This window comes from Tachyglossus aculeatus, chromosome 1 (assembly GCF_015852505.1).
Source record: "Tachyglossus aculeatus isolate mTacAcu1 chromosome 1, mTacAcu1.pri, whole genome shotgun sequence".
In the NCBI taxonomy this organism is placed as follows: domain Eukaryota; kingdom Metazoa; phylum Chordata; class Mammalia; order Monotremata; family Tachyglossidae; genus Tachyglossus; species Tachyglossus aculeatus.
In genome coordinates this window covers 26,431,155-26,450,497 of record NC_052066.1, presented here as the reverse complement: position 1 = coordinate 26,450,497, position 19,343 = coordinate 26,431,155, and the positions used below count along the sequence as shown (strand labels likewise).

The following is a 19,343-nucleotide window of genomic DNA, read 5'->3' as shown; positions in this document are numbered from 1 at the left end:
TAATAATAATGAGTTGTTTCCACAAGAAGCAGGTTCCTCATAGATGAGAACAGGAGGAATATCATGCCTCTAAACTTTTCTCCTCTTTGTCTTCTGTTCATAATAACTAATCGCAGTAGACTCCCCAGAGAGTTTGGCTAGTTTGATGAATGAGGGGCTATTTGAGAGCTTACACTACGTCACTTCTAAGTATTCTCTCAAAAGCTTTGAAACGTTCATTAAAAAATAATTAATATGAAGCTAATTGAAGCCAACGAAATGGAGCTGGAAACAGCAAGGGTTCCAGAGAAGCCAAGGCCATCTTTCTCTTCGTTATCCAAGTTGTCACACCAGCTCATTTTTCATCCGGAAGAGGCCGGCTCGAGGGAGTGATCTGTGATCTGTATCCCTCCCTCGTCACCGCCTCAACTTTCGCCTGGCTCTCTCTGTCACTCCCTGCTGTTGCCCCTGCAAATTTGGACTGTTGGCGGGTCTCCTCATTTGTCCTGAGTAATTAGGGAGGAAGGTGTCCTTGCCCGACCCCCATCTCTTCCCCACTCCTGGTCACTGATTAAAGCAGAACTGCAGTGACCGTGTGCGTAGCTTCAGACCTACAGTATGGTACGGTAATATGAAAAAAGACTGAATCTGCCCATTTCCTTTTTCCTTCCCCCATTTAAGTCTAATGAGAGATTTCACGGAGTGTTTCTTAGCTGTGGTAATATGTAGCCGATGAAGGGAAATGCTGTTCAAAATGCTGACATTGATTTTGTTTGGTTAGTGAGGAGGAAAATTAATTATATCTAGACAAAATCAGATTTCAGTGAAATTTGAACCTCAGTGGAGGGGAGGGAAGCGGTCACGTCTCTGTCCCGACACTTGACTAATCTCTCTTCACTGCCCCACCAGTCTCTTTCTTCCTCCTTTGGGTTGAATTATAGTCATTTTCATGTTTGCCTCATTTCTTTGGCAAAGTAGGGTCAATTTGGTGGAAACTACAAACAATAACCCACCTGATTTGGAAGAATTTAGGCAGAGATCAGTCCATCCATCATATTTATTGAGCATCCTGGGTTTGCAGAGTACTATCGTGAGTGCTTGGGTGAGCTCAAGAGAGAACAGGGAAACCTTATTGAATTACGTGTGAAAGGTTAAGGAGAGTTAAAGCCATGCGACTGCTGGATTTACCAATACCGAGCAAGCCCACAAATACACCTGAGGAATGGGACAGGTTTGGAACTTGAAAAATCATTTTCTGCTGTTCACCCTTTCGACCTCCCATCCTCAATAAATTTTCTAGACAAATTCAAGCCAGCAGGGCTGGGTTGTCGTCTCCGTCTAACTGGAAGGGATCTCAGAGGTTATCTGATCTAAACTTCCCAAAATAGCCCCTCTAACCCTTGGCTCTCAGCTAACGTTTTCCCTGTCAAGGAACTTCTTGTTTGACTTCTCATCTGTCCCCTCTGATCTGACTGTTCAAAACAAGAAGGGCACAGTTTGAAAGAAGAGAGCTTCAGTCTCAATGATACAATACTTAGCTAAAGATCCTTCTTTCCTATATAGATCCAATCCAAAAGAAAATGATACCATTGTTTACACTTTTTCTAATGACATATCAAGCAGGTTGAAAAATTACACTTGTGAATGAAGCATTTATTTCTTTGGTTCCATTTACTCTTTGTCCTTCTTCCTCTTTGAATGTATCTATTCAGTTATGACAATTCTCCATTTTCTCCCTATGTACACCTATTTGTCTTGCCAGTGTATATATCAGTGACAGTCTATAGTCTTTTATGTATTTCTCTTTCAGTATTTTATTCCTTTTTCATACTCTGGTGTGTCTGAAGGAATGGGGGTTTGATTTTGATTACCATTTTTCTTTCATTCTGTGTAATGGATTTTTCGGGTAGAGTTTGTTCAGTTTTCGATTAGTGTTTTTCCAGATTCTCTACTTGTTTTTCCTCTCCCTCCCACTATTCTTTCCTGGCACTTCCATCTTGCGGGCTTTCTAATAGCAACTTCTCTTTTTAATCTGTCCCCATCCCTCTTTCAGGCCAGTACTAAAGCCTTTGGTTATAACCTTAACAGTGGCCTCCACTCAAGAATGTTGTCAACTTGATAAATATTGATATCTACCCTCCAATTTTACCTCCACTTTTCTCCTAATGTGTTCGGTGCAACATCAATCACCCTCCTGGTTTCTGTGAGCAACTCTGTGTGGGGGACTGGTCCCAATCTGTCACTTATAAGTAATCTGCTCCACATTCTGAGAAGAGCTCAAGAAAAGAAGAAAATATGGAGGAGACATAGAGGACAGAATAGCAAAAGCAGGAAAACCAGGAGAGCACAGTGGGAAGGGAGATAGAAGGAGAGCCGACCATCAGGGAGAAAAGCCAGCTGGGCTGTGGTCCTACAGCTCCAGGACTAGCAGTACTATTAGTACTACTACTACTAGTAGTATTAGCAGCACTTATTGAATGTCCACTTGTAGCGTGGTGCTTTCGGGAAGTTCAGAATAGAGAAGTGACCGATTCCGTGTCCACACAGAGTTGACAATGACAGTGTCACTCTGAGGTCCTTAGGCTTTTACTTAATGCCAAGTGATTCCTCTTTGGGTTGTTAACCCTCCTTATCTCCTCTAACAAGGCTCCCCAGGAATGAAGATCTACATCGATCCCTTCACTTATGAAGACCCAAATGAAGCCGTCCGGGAGTTTGCCAAGGAGATCGATGTGTCTTTTGTGAAAATTGAAGAAGTCATTGGCGCAGGTAGGATACTCTCACCCCCTTACACCCTTCCGACTCTGGCCCATACCCGTTTCTTGTCTACTTCTCCCATCCACTGTGCCAGAGGGAGGGTCATCTGGTTGAAGAGTCAACCTTCATCCTCACTTCCCTGAACTGTCCAACATATATTCAAAAGATTTAATTATTGAGGTCCAATTGTTCCATTTTAGAACATCTAAAGGACCCTGGGGTTCTTGTCCACAGTAAAGAAATTATCCAAAAGATTCAGGGGTGCTCCAAAGCATTCAGCCCAAATCATCCATTGGGAAATGTTTCCCTAGTGACCCAGAAAGACGAGGCATGGGGTCCCATCTTTCCTACAAGCCCATCAGCTACTAACTTTCAAGAGATTTCTTCTGGACAATCCCCTGACCCATCCATGCAGTTCTTCATGGAATAGTTTGTTCTATGTAAGGAAGAAGGATGGGTCCGCACTTTTCAGAAGGAATCTCCATCTTTAGACGGGTTCCTTAGGGAAAGCCTGAGGATGATGAAAAGGAAAATTTCACACTAGAGAAACAAGACTTTGTCATACTGCTTTGTAGCATACACACCCTGAACCAGCTTCCTTATCTGTTACCAGGAATTTAGACTTCAAACATTGAAATCCTTCTGTTTTATGCCAAGAAAAGCACGACTTGGTTTGGAATGGAACATCCCAAATCTTCACTGTTAGGACTTATATTGAGTTACTTTTGGCCACTCATGCTTTACGTCCCAGAATCTCCCAACATTTTCTAAATTTCCTAGGTCATCTTTTCTTTCAGTTTTTACTCTCTTCTTTCCTGTTCTTTTAGAGTTATATGTATGTAAAACTATATATATATATATATATATATATATACATATATATATATATATATACAAACTACATATATATATGCTTTGCCCAATAAGCACTCAATAAATGCGAATGAATTAATATTTTTTTTATTCCCCTTGAAAAACATCCTCTCCCATTACCCTTCTCTTTGTATTATCTCCCTCCTGCTCCCCACACCATCTCTGAAAGCTGAAAAACCCATTCATTTTTAATTAAGGGGTCACAGTGTGAGTGTAACCAGGTCTTATCATTGTGCCTGAATTGGAAATCCGGTTGATTTCACACAATTGGACATGCATGCATTTGCATCTCGCAATCTAATTTGAGCATCAATGCTGCTGCCTCTGCATTGTGAGAATAAATGGCTTCACGGTGCGAGACACCTGGCACATTGGCCAAACCTCTCGTGGGGCTCATCTCCAACAACTCTGGATTTGAAGATTTATTTTAAGCACTTTTCACTGCTAATTTACTAGTACAAAGTCCCTTCCATGTGTCTGTAAGCTAGACCAGATCTATGGGACCCTTTCTTCCAAGAGGGAAAGGAATGATGAGAGATCCCCCAAAATCCTACAGACTTCATTTCTCCCGAGCTTTGTGCAGAGATAATAAAGGTGACTGCTTATGTCCAGATGATAAAAAGAACAGGACTTTAATGGGTGGAACTAGGACAGAAGAAAATCACTCCAGACGTGTTTCCTAGGATGAACATCAGGGGAGCACCAGAAAAATCTGATGATCAATCAATCAGTAGTATTTATTGAGTAGAAACAGTGATAGTAATAGTATTTATTAAGCACTTACTATGTGCAGAGCACTGCACTTAACATTTGGAAAGAATGTACAGGTAGGAAGTAGACACGGTCCCTTTGGGCCTCAAAGGGCTCCCCATGTAAGATCACTTACTAAGTGCTTAGTATAGTGCTCTGCACACAATAAGTGCTCAGTAAACACCTGGCTGAGAAGCGGCATGTCCTCCTGGAAAAAAGCACAGGCCTGGGAATCAGAGGACCAGGGTTCTAATCCTGGCTTTGCCATGTTGTGTGACCTTGGACTAGTCACTTGATTTTTCTGTGCCTCAGTTTTCTCATCTGTAAAATGGGGTTTTGAAACCTGTTCTCCCTCCTCCATAGATGTGTGACCCCCATTGTAGGGCAGGGACTCTGTCTGACCTGATTATTTTGTATCTACCCCAGTGCTCAGCGTAATGCTTGGCACAGAGCAAGCGCTTAACTAATTCTACAATTGGTATTATTATTTTTACCAGTAATAATTGTGCAGAGCACTGTACTAAGCACTTGAGAGAGTACAACAGTGTTAGTACACATGACCCCTGCCTCAAGGCTCTCATGATAAATGGAAATATTTTTAGGACATTTTATTTTGGCTCCTAATCCTATCTGAGCCTTAGGCTATATTTGTGGTATTTGTTAAGGGCTTACTATGATGTGCCAGGCACTGTACTAAACATTGAGGTGTATGCAAGCAGATCAGTTTGGATGCAGTCCCTGTCCCATGTGGGGCTCACAGCCTCAATCCCCATTTTACAGATGAGATAACTGAGGCCCAGAGAAGCAAAGTGACTTGCGCAAGGTCACGCAGCAGACAAATGGCAAAGGCAGGATTAGAACTCATGACCTTCCAACACCCAGGTCCATGCTCTATCCACTATGTCATACTGCAGGGTGTCTGCTTTTGGGGACCAGATCCCAGCTCTTGTCCCAGGTCTGAAAGGCCAAAGATGTGTCGGCTTCATTATGTGGTTATGCGGTGCTGATAAAAGACTAGATCAAGTCAACAAAGCAGCATTGCTATATCTCTTTTTCGTCTCACAGAGAAGTATTAGAAGTCATAAAGGAGATAGAAAGGCAGATAAATATATATATATATATCTACCTATATACCTATATATATATTTATCTTTCAATCTCCTTTATGACTTGTAGTACTCCTCTGTGTGAGCCAAAAAAGAGATATATATATCCTGGAAAACACACATATTTTTATATGTATTATATGTATTTTATATGTATTGTAATGAAAATCTCATTACACAGTACTGAATAAGGAGGACTCAGATTGCATAATGCCACATGACTAATCAGGAGGAATAGCATAAGTGATCAGGGGAGGGAAGGAAGCAGTCTGAGGTCATCATTTCCCAGTTGGACTCCATATCTACCCTTCTTTCTCTTGATCAATCAATCATATTTACTGAGTGCTGACATAAGCTCTTGGAAGAGTAAAACACAACAATATAGCAGACGCATTCCCGCCCACAGTGAGCTTACAGTCTAGAGCAGGAGACAGATGTTAATATAAATAAATATATTGTGGATATGTACATAAGTGCTGTGGGGCTAAGAGATGGGGGTGAATAAAAGGAGCAAGTCAAGGTGACACAGAAGGGAGTTGGAAAAGAAAATGAGAGCTTAGTCAGGGAAGGCCTCTTGGAAGAGATTTGCCTTCAATAAGGCTTTGAAGGTAGAGTGAGTAATTGTTGAAAATGAGAAGGGCAGGCGTTCCAGGCCTTTGGAGTCAGAGGTCATGGGTTCTAATCCCACGTCCGCCACTTGTCTGCTGTGTGACCTTGGGCAAGTCACTTAACTTCTCTGTGCCTCAGTTACCTTGCCTGAAAAATGGGGATTAAGACTGTGAGCCCTACGTGGGACAACCTGATTACCTTGCATCTACACCAGCACTTAGAACAGTGCTTGGCACATAGTAAGCACTTAACAAATACCATCATTATTATTATTCCCTCTCAGACTCTCCCATCCTCCCCAGCCATGTATCAATCAATCGTATTTATATGTATCTCAAGATATCTCCCTCCTCGTTTCAAAATCTACTCAGTGAAACTGCCCTGCTGTCCCTATCCACTTGCACCTTATTAAAACATTTGCCCCCTCCCTTCCTCCCTTCTTCAACCATTCAATCATATTTATTGAACACTTACTGTGCACAGAGCACAGTATAGCAATAAACAGACACATTCCCTGCCCACAGTGAGCTTACAGTCTAGGGTCGGGAAGACAGACATCAGTAGAAATAAATTAAATTACATATATGTACATAAGCCCATTGTGCGCAGGGATCATTTCTCTTTATTGCTGTACCGTACTTTACAAATGCTTAGTACAGTGATCTACACACAGTAAGCGCTCAATAAATATGATTGAATGAAAGAATGAATAAGTGCGGTGGGTCTGGGAGGGGGGAAGAGTGAAAAGTGCAAGTCAGGGCGAAGCAGAAAGGAGTGGGAGATGAGGAACAGTGAGGCTTAGTCAGGGAAGGCCTCTTGGAGGAGATGTGCCTTCAATAAGGGTTTGAAGCAGGGGAGAGTGGTTGTCTGTCGGATTAGAGGAGGGAAGGCATTCCAGTAGTGGAGTAGAGGCCACTGGATTTTGCAAGAAGGAGATTATTGGTAACCTCTGAGAGAGTAGTTTCTGTGGAGTGAAGGGGACAGAAGCCAGATTGGAGAGGGTCAAGGAAGGAATTGGAGGAGAGGAATTTGAGACAGCGGGTGTAGATGACTTGCTCAAGGAGTTTGGAGAGGAATGGTAGGAGGGTGATGGGGTGCTAACTGGAGGGAGCCGTGGGGTCAAGGGAGGGTTTTTTGTTTAGGATGGGGTGACGTCGGCATGTTTGAAAGCACTGGGAAAGAAGGCATTGGAGAACAAATGGTTGAAGATGGCTGTTAAGGAAGAAGGGAGTGGGACAGAGTTTTGCTAAGGTGCAAAGGATGGGGTCCGATGTGCAGGTGGAGAGGATGGCTTTTGAGAGGACGCAGGAGATCTCCTCTAGAGAAGGATGTGAGAGTTGGAGATGGGGCTGGAAGTAGGAGGGACTGAGGAGGGGCAGGGGCGATTTTAGGGAGCTCACACCTGCTGGTGTCAGTTTTCTTAATGAAGTCGGTGGCCATATCACTGGGGGCAAGGAATGGGGGAGTCCAGGGAAGAGAGGACCTGAGGAGGGAGTTAAATGTCTGCAACAACTGGAGAGGGCCCCCGACTGCTATCTTCGCGCAGTCACTTTCAAGGGTTCCTTCCCCACTGCTTTTAAACACAGCCATGTATTCCCTATCCTCAAAAGACCTGACTTGACCCCACAACCCTCTTCCAGGTATCACCCTACTCCCCCTCCTATCATTCCTTTCTGAATGTCTTAAGTGAGTTGTTTACACCCTCTGCCTCTAATTCTTTCCTTTATCCCTTGCAATCTTGCTTCTTCTCCCTTTGCTCCAGAGAAACTGCCCTCTTTAAGGTCACCAGTGATCTCCTTCTTGACAAGTCCAAAGGCCTGTACTCCATCCTAATTTCTTCACAACCCCTCAGCTATCTTTGGCACTGTGGATCACCCCCTTTTCCTTAAAACATTATCTAACCTTGGCTTCACTGACACTATCTCTGTTCTCCTTCAATCTCTCTGACTGCTCCTTCTCAGTCTCTTTCATGGGCTCCTACTCTACTTCCCCCCACCCTAATTGTGGGAGACCCTCAAGGTTCAGTTCTGGGTCCCTTTCTATTATCGACCTAAATGCTCCTTCTTGGCAAACTCATACACTTCCACAGCTTCAACCACCACACCTATGCAGGTGATTTCAAAATCTACCTCTACAGCCTTGACCTCTCCCCTTCTCTGCAGTCTTATGTTTTTCCAACCTTCAGTACATCTTTAATTGGATGTCCTACTGACTGTTCATACTTAACATATCCAAAGCAAAGGTCCTCACCTTCCCACCCAGAAAACCCAGGCCTCTTCCCCATCCTGATTTTCCTGCACTGTAGGCAACACCACCATTCTCCCAGTCTCACAGATCCAAATCAATACCCCTAATCCTCTAGTCATCTCTCTCATTCAACCTACATATTCAGTTTGTCACCAAATCCCGTCGGTTCTACCGTCACAAAATTTTTAGAATTCTCCCCTTCTTCTCCATCCAAACTGCTACCACACTGGTCCAAGATCTTATCTTATCCTGCTTTGATTAGTGCATCAATTAATCAATTCTATTTTTGAGCACTTCACACTTCACTGTGTGCTAAGCACTAAGTGTTTGGGAGAATACAATAGAAGAGTTAGTAGACATGTTCCCTGCCTATAAGGAAATGCATCAGTCCCTTCACTGACCTCCCTGCCTCTTATCTCTTCCTTCTCTGGTCCTTACTTCACTCTGCTGCCTGGATCATTTTCCTGAAAAAAGCATTCAGTCCATATTGCCCATTCCTCAGTAACCTCCAATGGTTGCCCATCCACCTCCGTTGTGCAACAGATGCGCTTACCATCAGCTTCAAGACACTCAATCAACTCTCCCCTTCTGCCCTCCACTTGCTGATCTGCCCCAACCCAGCCCACACACTTTGCTCCATGAACACCAACCTTGAGAAGCAGCGTGGCTCAGTGGAAAGAGCCTGGGCTTTGGAGTCAGAGGTCGTGGGTTCAAATCCCAGCTCCGCCAATTGTCGGCTGTGTGACTATGTGCAAGTCACTTAACTGTGCCTCAGTTACCTCATCTGTAAAATGGGGATTAAGACTGTGAGCCCCCCCTGGGACAACCTGATCACCTTGTAACCACCCCAGTGCTTAGAACAGTGCTTTGCACATAGTAAGCACTTAGAACTGCCACCACATGCACAGCAGAAAGAGAGGGGTGATTGGGAAGGGTGCCAGAGACTCTCCTGAGGCACTGAGAAGTGGCATGACTCAGTGGCAACAGCCCGGGCTCGGGAGTCAGAGGTCGTGGGTTCAAATCCTGGCTCTGCCAATTGTCAGCTGTGTGACTTTGGGCAAGTCACTTAACTTCTCTGGGCCTCAGTTACCTCATCTGGAAAATGGGGATTAAGACTGTGAGCCCACCGTGGGACAACCTGATCACCTTGTAACCACCCCAGTGCTTAGAACAGTGCTTTGCACATAGTAAGCACTTAACAAATGCCATTATTATTATTATTATTTTTCTCACAGTACCTTGATCTCATCTGTCTTGTTGCTGGCCCTAAGCCCTCTCTTGCGTAGAAAATCATATCTGCTATCTTTCCTTCCCTTTATATGACCTATTGAAATAACATCAACTCCAAGAGACATTTAAATAGGCTCTCATTCTTTCATTCGTTTATCATCATCATCATCAATTATCAATTATCCATTCAACGGTATTTATCGAGAGCTTACTGTGTCCAGAGTACTGTACTAAGTGCTTGAAAAGTACAATTCAGCAATAAATAGAGACAATCCCTGCCCATATTGAGCTTACAGTCAGAGCGCAATGGAAAGAGCACAGGCCTGGGTGTCAGAAGGTCATGAGTTCTAATCCCAGCTCTGCCACTCGCTTGCCATGTGACCTTGGGCAAGTCAACTTCTCTTCTCTGGGCAACTTATTTTTGCCTTAGTTTCCTCATCTGTAAAACTAAGGGATTAAGACTGTGAGCCACATGTAGGACAGAGACTGGGTCCATCCTGATTTAATTGTATCTACCCTGGAGTGTAGCACACTGCCTGGCACAGAGTATGCGCTTAACAAATACCACAATTAGCATTATTATTATTACTATTATTTGCCAAAGGTCACAAAGCCATCAAGTGACAGAACTAGGATTAGAACTCAGGGCCTCTGACTCACAAGCCCAGGCTCCTTCCATCAGGCCACATGGCTTTTCACTCCATGATTAGAGTCACTGACTCACATTTTACCCTCCTGCCTTTGAGATGCTTGGTAGGAGGGACTATGAAATACTTCTTCTTAAAATAAAACACCTGTACGTCATCCTCCTAAGGAAGATTGGTGTCATCATCACCAATTTTCCAAGGTATCCAGAGCCTTGGTCACTTCATTATGGAAGAAAAGTCTGGCTGAGAAAATGGAAGGTGTTCACAAAAAACTTGCCTCACTGATACCAGGACTCCTAGTTTCATGCTTCCTCTTCACAACCTGTTTATCTTGTATCTACCCCAGCTCTTAATAGAGTTCCTGGAACATAATAAGTGCTTAACAAATACCATTAAAAAAAGGGTGGGCTGTCCACTTACTTCGGTTTGTGTTATTACTGGACAAGTTTACCATCAACGATATCACCTCCTAGTATGAAGGGTAATGATACGTGTCAGGCTGCATATGTTTGAGACTCCTTATTAGGTGACTGAAATTTAGCCCCTACAGACCCTGCAGTTTTCAAATGGCTGCCCAGAATCTATCCACATGACCTTTCCAGCATCTCCCATTTTATTTCATTAAATATGTTACTGAACCAAGACTTTAACTTCCGTGCAGCTAATTTTTTCTCTCTCTATTTATCCTCTGAAATGTTTAAGGAGCATACTTTGGAAGGATGGGTACTAGATATATTGAATTAGATTTAAGGGCGAAGATTTCTCTTGTAAACTTGAAAGAGCATATTGGAAGGTGGCTTAGAATGGTAGACTTTACTCCTTTGCATTATGAATGGTTTCTGTTGAATAATTGTCTTAGAACTTTTAACTGATTCTTAAGTGATACTGTCACTGACAGATGCAGAGTAGAGATTTCTTTGGCTTTGCAAGTCCATTTTGGTGTTCCAGTTTTGGATAAGTTCATTCTCTAGATCTGTAAATTCATTCTCTAGATCTGTAAATTCATTCTCTAGATCGGTAAACTCATTCTCTAGCCTGTAAACTCAATATGGACAGGGAACTGCTAATGCTGCAGGATTATATTCTCCCAAGCACTTAGTGCAGTGCTCTGGGCTCAAGAAATATGATTGATTGATTGGATGAGCTCACCTAGCTATCGAAGTGGTCTATATGGTGTCAACTGATGGAACACTGCTCCCCTTCCCCCTGAAAGCCTGAGGAAGATCCCCAACTTTGCAGATTCCTTGTGGGCCAGGACTTTGTCATCCTACTCCTTTGTACTTTACTCTCCAAGTGCTTGGTTCAGTGCTCTGCACACAGTAAATGGTCAATAAATACCACTGATTGTTTGATTAACTTTTTAGCCAGGAGTCCAACATTACACTCAGGATGAGAGCTAATCCCAAACAAAATGAAAGTCACATGGACAGGAAGTAGACATATTTAGGGGTCATGATTAAGGTCACTTTACATTTAACATTAATCAGTAATCGACCAGTGGTATCTATTGATGACTTACTGTGCAAAGAGCACTATACTAAGTGCCTGGGAGAGAACCAAAGTAAAGTTAGTGGTTTCATAGCTGTTCCTCTGGACTTCCTCTGGATTGTTCCTCTGGACTTTGAATAATGAGTAGAAATTATTTTCCTCTAGCCACTACTTCATACTGACTTTGGATTTTATTTTGTGTATTGCATTCTTGTCCTTTTGCTGTTTTAATTTTTTAATGTTTCACTGCTAGGTGTCTGTCTCCAGTGTTCACCCCCTGAGCCCTACCACTACTTATGATTTATTGTAATCCCCTTGAAGGACAGGTCCATGTCTAAAATTCCCATCTGTATATTATTTTCCCAGTCAGTCATACTTATTGAGTGCTTACTGTGTGGAGGGCACTGTACTATGCACTTGGGAGAGTACAGTATAACAACAACAACAAAAAAGCTATATTACCTGCCCAAAACGAGCTTACAGTTTATTCATTCACTCAGTCAATCATTTATTGAGCGCTTACTGTGTGCAGAACACTGTACTAAGTGCTTGGGAAGTACAAATCAGCAACATATGGAGATGGTCCCTACCCAACAACGAGCTCACAGTCTAGAAGGAGGGGGGATAATAATTGTAGTATTTGTTAAGCTCTTACTTTGAGTCAGGCACTGTGTTAGACCCTGGGGAAGGTACAAGGTCATCAGGTTGGACACAGTCCCTGTCCCACATGGGGCTCACAGTCTTAATCCCCATTTCATTCATTCATTCAATTGTATTTATTGAGCGCTTACTGTGTGCAGAGCACTGTACTAAGCACTTGGGAAGTACAAGTTGGCAACATATAGAGACGGTCCCTACCCAACAGCGGGCTCACAGTCTAGAAGGGGGAGTGCTCATTTTCCAAATGAGGGAACTGAGGGTCATAGAAATTGCCCAAAGTCACACAGCAGACATGTGGCAGAGCATGTATTAAAACTCAGATCCTTCAGGCTCCCAGGACTGTGCTCTATCCACTAGGCAATGCTGAATGGGGTGGGGGTGGGGGTTGTCCCAGAGGAGGACGGTTTGGAGGGAGGGGTAGGGAGGGTTTAGGAGGAAGAGCCCCTCTCCCTTCCCCTGACAATAGCACATACTATCATACATGAAGAGTGAGGGAGATCCAAGCCAGATTGAAGACAAGAGCAAAACAATAAGTACAGGGGAGTTCATTCATTCATTCATTCATTCATTTATTCATATTTATTGAGCAGTTACTGTGTGCAGAGCACTGTACTAAGCGCTTGGGAAGTGCAAATCGACAGCATATAGAGACGGTCCCAACCAACAACAGGGGAAGTGTGCAGGTTACGGTGTGGTAGGAGACTTTGTATTAAGTCTAGTACTAGAGAGAATTCAGTAATACAAGCAACGTGAGAAGCAGCGTGGTTCAGTGAAAAGAGCCCGGGCTTTGGAGTCAGAGGTAATGGGTTCAAATCATGGCTCTGCCAATTGTCAGCTGTGTGACTTTGGGCAAGTCACTTCACTTCTCTGTGCCTCAGTGACCTCATCAGTAAAATGGAGATTAAGACTGTGAGCCCCCCGTGGGACAACCTGATCACCTTGTAACCTCCCCAGCACTTAGAACAATGCTTTGCACATAGAAAGCACTTAATAAATGCCATCATTATTATTATTACAATATAACAGACACATTCCCTCCCATAACAAGCTTACTTCCTGAACAATACTTTCCATGCACTTAGTACAGTGCTCTGCACACAGTAAGCGCTCAATCAATATGATTGAATGAATGAATGAAGCATTTTGTCCCCATTCTACAGATGAAGTAACTAGTACAAGTACTAAGCTCTAGTACTTCGTACTAAACGCTTAGTATAGGGCTTTGCGCATAGTAAGTGCTCCATAAATACGATTGGATGACTGAATGAATGAGAGCAGCGAGGTAAGATAGGGTGGAGAGAGCTGGTTGAGTGCTTTAAAGTTCATGGCGCACAGATGGTAAGGAATTTCTGCTCAAAGCTGAGATGGTTGGGCAACCTTATGAGGTTTTCAAGGAGTGGAGAAATGTGAACCGAGTGCTTTTTTAGAAAAAACGATCAAGAACGAGCCAGGGAAATAAGGACTGGAGAGGAGACAAAAGAACCAGGAATTCATTGAGGAAGCTCTTACAGAGTTAAATTAAGGCCCTGGTTTGAAAACTCAGAGCACTCCTCTTTCACCAAGCGTCCTGAAGCCCCTCAACAATGAATCAATGGCATTTATTGAACACTGGCATAGAGATTCATCAGGGAAGGCTTCCTGGAGGAGATTTGATTTTATTAGGGCTTTGAAGATGTGGAGAAAGATGATCTGTTGGCTATGAAAGGGGAAACGGTTTTTCCTATAGAGAGTTATTTACCTTTGAACATAAAGATGAGGTCCAAATTTCCATAGCTTGATCTAAACACAGTTTGAGATTCCTGGCTGAAAAACCTCTTTCACTGTTTTCTTTTTACAGTGTTTTACTTTCTTCCCCCACCTCACCCCATCTCAGTTACACACTGTGGAACTTTGTGGTAATAGGATGGAAGAGCCTGGAGTCAAGAAAGAGAACAATTGAATTGATTCCGATAAGAATCATATTGCATGAATAGGAATGTTCCTCTAAGCCACCAGGGAAACTGCAGCTGGTTACCAAAGTAGACTATAGAATGATATCAAAACCTTGGAAACCAAATTAGGAGCCCTGAATCATTAAAATGCACGCCCCTGTAGCATATCCTGGAGGTAGATTGGCGTTTCCCAAAGTTAATGGAAGAAATAGGGAAGCCATGGAAATCACAAAAGGATTTGGAAATGAGGAGAGGTTAAACAAGTGGAGAGTAAATTTAAACGGGATCAAAAGTAAGAAACAGTGATGATCAGGAGATGACTGTGTCCCTTCACTACGTCTTGGCCCTCTAAGGATGGAGCATGAGGAAATGGGCTTAATTTGCCACAAATGATATTTAGGTTTGACTCCTCTCCTGATAGGAATAGGATATCAAGAGAGGGATTCTATAGAGATCTCTACTGATACCCATCACTCTGGAGCTGGGAAAGACAGTCTGCCTGGAAGCAGGGCTTGGTCTAGATAATAATAATAATAATGGCATTTATTAAGTGCTTAGAACAAGCAAAGCACTGTTCTAAGCGCTGGGGAGGTTACAAGGTAATCAGGTTGTCCCACAGTGGGCTCACAGTCTTAATCCCCATTTTACAGATGAGGTAACTGAGGCACAGAGAAGGTAAGTGACTTGCCCAAAGTCACACAGCTGACAATTGGTGGAGCCGGGATTTGAACCCGTGCCCGTGCTCTTTGCACTGAGCCATGCTGCTTGACTTTGGAGGGGGTCTTAAGGCCCAGAGGGTTTAAAAACCACAAAGTGATTAGAGGAATCTCCTCTAACATCCAGCCTTGATATGAAAGAGAAGCAGTGAGGCCTATTGGAAAGAACGTAGGTCTGGAAATCAGAGGACCTGAGTTCTAATCCTGCTCTGCCACTTGCCTGTCATGTGTCTATTGCCACTTTTTTAAAAAAATTGTTACTTGTTAAGTGCTTACTATGTGCCAGTCAGTGTACTAAGCTCTGGGGTTGGTACAGTATATGCAGATTTGACACAGTCCCTTGCCCTACACAAGGTTAATAATAATAAAATAATATTGGCATTTGTTAAATGCTGGGGTAGATATGAGGTGATCAGGTTGTTCCACGTGGGGCTTACAGACTTCATACCCATTTTACAGATGAGGTAACTGAGGCCCAGAGAAGTCAAGTCACTTGCCCAAAGTCACACAGCTGACAAGTGGCAGAGCCAGGATTTGAACTCATGACCTCTGACTCCCCAGCTCGGGCTCTTTCCCCTGAGCCATGCTGCTTCACAATCTAGTAGGAAAAAGAACAGGTATAGAACCTCCATTTTACAGATGAGGTAACTGAGGCACAGAGAAGTTAAGTGACTTTCCCAAGGTCACACAGTAGAAAAGTGGCAGAGCTGCTGGGATTAGAACCCAGGTCCTCTGATTCCCAGACCCATGATCTTTCCCTTAGGGTAAATTACTTCTCTTTATGCCACAGTGCTACTCTGCATCAGTTACTTCATCTGTAGAATGGGGACAAAGTACCTTTTGAGACTGTAAGCTAGTTGTGGGCAGGAAGGTGTTTGTTATATTGTTCTATTGTACTCTCGCAAGGACTTAGTACAGTGCTCTGCACATAGTAAGTGTTCCATAAATACAATTGACTGATTGACTGTCCCATTTAGATTGTTAACCCCATGTGGGACAAGGACTGTGTCCAGTTGTGTTGAATTGTATCTACCCCAGTGCTTAGTACAGTGCTTGGAACATAACATTTATTATTTTATTGCTATAAGGATTATTAATAATACTATCAACAATTGATAAATGCTGGGAAGTCTTTAAATCTAAGTTACCTTCCAACATGCCCTTTCAAAGTTACAAGAGAAGTCTCAGCACCTAAACCCTGAATCATTCATTCATTCATTCATTCATTCAATCGTATTTATTGAGCGCTTACTGTGTGCAGAGCACTGTACTAAGCGCTTGGGAAGTACATATTGGCAACATATAGAGACGGTCCCTACCCAACAAAGGGCTCACAGTCTAGAAGGGGGAAACAGACAACAAAACAAAACATGTGGCCAGGTGTCAAGTTGTCAGAACAAATAGAATTCATTCATTCATTCAGTTGTATTTATTGAGCGCTAACTGTGTGCAGAGCACTGTACTAAGTGCTTGGGAAGTACAAGTTGGCAACACATAGAGACGGTCCCTACCCAACAGTGGGCTCACGGTCTAGAATTAAAGCTAAATGCATATCATTAACTAAATAAATAGAATAGTAAATATGTACAAGTAAAACATATAGAGTAATAAATCTGTACAAACATATATACAGATGTATCTGTACAGGTGTATACAGGTGCTGTGGGGAGGGGAAGGAGGTAGGGCCCCTTCTAGACTGTGAGCCTACTGCTGGGTAGGGACCGTCTCTACATGTTGCCAACTTGTACTTCCCAAGCGCCAAGTACAGTGCTCTGCACACAGTAAGGGCTCAACAAATACGATTGAATGAATATGAATGAAAGAATAGGGCGGGGGGATCAATCAATCAATCAATCAATCGTATTTATTGAGCGCTTACTGTGTGCAGAATCACCTATAAGGTGAATCCTTCTCAATCTTTATGAAGAGTCTGGAAAAGAGTAACCTCACCCCCCACACTCCATTGCTAACCTTCTCACTGTTCCTCGATACCGTCTATCTGGCTCGCCCTCATCCTGTTTCTGTCATGGAACGCCCTCACTCCTCAAATCCGACAGACAAGTACTCTCCCTCACTTCAAAACCTTATTGAAGGCACATCTCCTCCAAGAGGCCTTCCCTGAATTAGCCCTCCTTTCCTCTTCTCCCCACCCTTCTGTGTTGCCCTGACTCACCTCCTTTATTCGTTCACCCTCAAATCCCCACAGCACTCACGTCCATATCTGTCATGCATTTATTTATTTATATTAATGCTTGTCTCCCCCCTCGAGACTGTAAGCTCGTTGCGGGCAGGGAATCTGTCTGCTTATCGTTGTGGTGTACTCTCCCAAGTGCATAGTACAGTGCTCTGCACACAGTAAGCTCTCAATAAATACTCTATTTACTCTATTACTCTATTTATTTATTTTACTTGTACATATCTATTCTATTTATTTTATTTTGTTCGTATGTTTGGTTTTGTTCTCTGTCTCCCCCTTTTAGACTGTGAGCTCACTTTTGGGTAGGGACTGTTTCTATATGTTGCCAATTTGTACTTCCCAAGCGCTTAGTACAGTGCTCTGCACATAGTAAGCGCTCAATAAATACGATTGATGATGAAATACAACTGAACGAATGAATGAAAGGAACCTGACTGTAGGAAGAGGAAAGTGCATGTGGCAATAAGCAAACTAGTAGTCCTTCATATTCAATTCGTTCATGCAGTTTCTTGATCCCAAAATATCAGGTCAGGAGCTCTTCTGATCTGGAGCTCCGCAATTCACATTTAGGCCTTAAAAATTCCAGCTAAGGATGGAATGTCAGATTAAACATCCTCTAATAAATAATAAATGAGCCGTCTACTGATTTCTCCCTCCTGCCTCTTTGGGGACAGGAATTAGGTCCACTGTACTGCGGATTCTCCCAAGCACTTAGTAGAGTACTTTGCCTATAGTAAGTGCTAAATAAATACCATCGATTGATTGATTTAGGAGGAGGTGAGATGTCTTTGTAGCAATCCTTGGATTCCCGCCGCCCATTTTTCTTCCAGGGTGGGTTCTCTACCTTCCATCATTCCTTCCTCTGCTTCTAGAAGAATTCAACTCTAAGTACCAAAAGAATTAGCCTGAAGCACAAAATCCTTTTCCTAAAGAGATTTTGTTTGAAAAGATAAACCTTTTCTCCTCCCGAGCGTTTTGGCACAAAACATTTACTCCATCAGCCTCGTCTCTTCTATCTGTTACATGGCCAACTTCTTGAGGGCAGGGAACAGCATCTTTTAGTAAATAATTCCACACGACACCTAGCACTGCATCAGGGAAGGAATGAATAATTGGTGCAATACAGGTAAGAGCAATGCATCATCAGTTCCTTCACAGTGGGTACTGCAACACTCAAAAGCTCGAAAAGGTCAAGCCTTTTCTGTTCCAATGTGGAGCAACGACAATTTTGTCAAATTGTGGCTGCCTAGCCTCTCTTCCTAATGGCCAGTGGAGAGATTTTAATTTTTTTATGGAATTTAAGTGCTTACTCAGTACCAGACACTGTATTAATCTCTGGGGTAGATGCAATCTAATCAGACTGGACGCAGTCCCTGTCTCATGTGGGGCTCAAAGTTTCAATCCCATTTTAAAGATGAGGTAACTGAGGCACAAAGAAATGAAGTGACTTGCCTAAGGTCACACAGCTAAGTGAAACAGCGTGGCTCAGTGGAAAGAGCACGGGCTTGGACGTCAGAGGTCATGGGTTCTAATCCTGTCTCTGCCGCTTGTCAGCTGTGTGACTTTGGGCAAGTCACTTAACGTCTCTCTGCCTCAATTATCTCATCTGAAAAATGGGGATTAAGACAGTGAGCCCCACGTGGGGCAATATAATTACCTTGTATTTCCCCCAGCACTTAGAACAGTGCTTCGCACATAGTAAGCGCTTAACAAATGCCATCATTATTATTACTAAGTGACAGAGCCAGGATTAGAACCCAGGTCCTTCAGACTCCCAGGCTTGTGCTTTATCCACTAATCCATGCTGCTTTGCATATTTTCACCAAGTAGCCTCCTTCCAGGAAACTCCCTGTAATCTGAGGATTCCAGCCCCATGAGAATATTCCGCCATAGCAGGAATTCATCTCTTTGCCACCTTTTAAGATGTCTGCTCTTTTATAGTACTTATGTGTAGATGGAACATTAGTGGTACATTCAGTTATTCCACTTGAATCTATTCCCTTTAAGCACTTGATATTCACTCCACTCTCATCCCCATAGTATTTATGTCCGTGACTATATTATTTTTCAGTGTGTGTCTCCCCGCTAGAGTGTAAGTTCCATGTAGACAGGGAACATGTCTGCCGACTGTGTTGCATTGTATTCTCTTAAGT

The 19,343-nt window shown here is 43.0% G+C and overlaps 1 protein-coding gene across 2 annotated transcripts in view; it reads left to right on the top strand.

Annotated features, from left to right (window-relative positions):
- The window catches only part of EPHB1 (EPH receptor B1), a 717,470-nt gene that overhangs the window by 609,854 nt on the left and 88,273 nt on the right, over nucleotides 1-19,343 (top strand). For both annotated transcript variants that reach the window (XM_038762070.1, XM_038761987.1), the window contains exon 10: nucleotides 2,626-2,748. In XM_038762070.1, coding sequence (XP_038617998.1) covers nucleotides 2,626-2,748 — 123 coding nt within the window. The remainder of the gene's footprint in view (nucleotides 1-2,625; nucleotides 2,749-19,343) is intronic.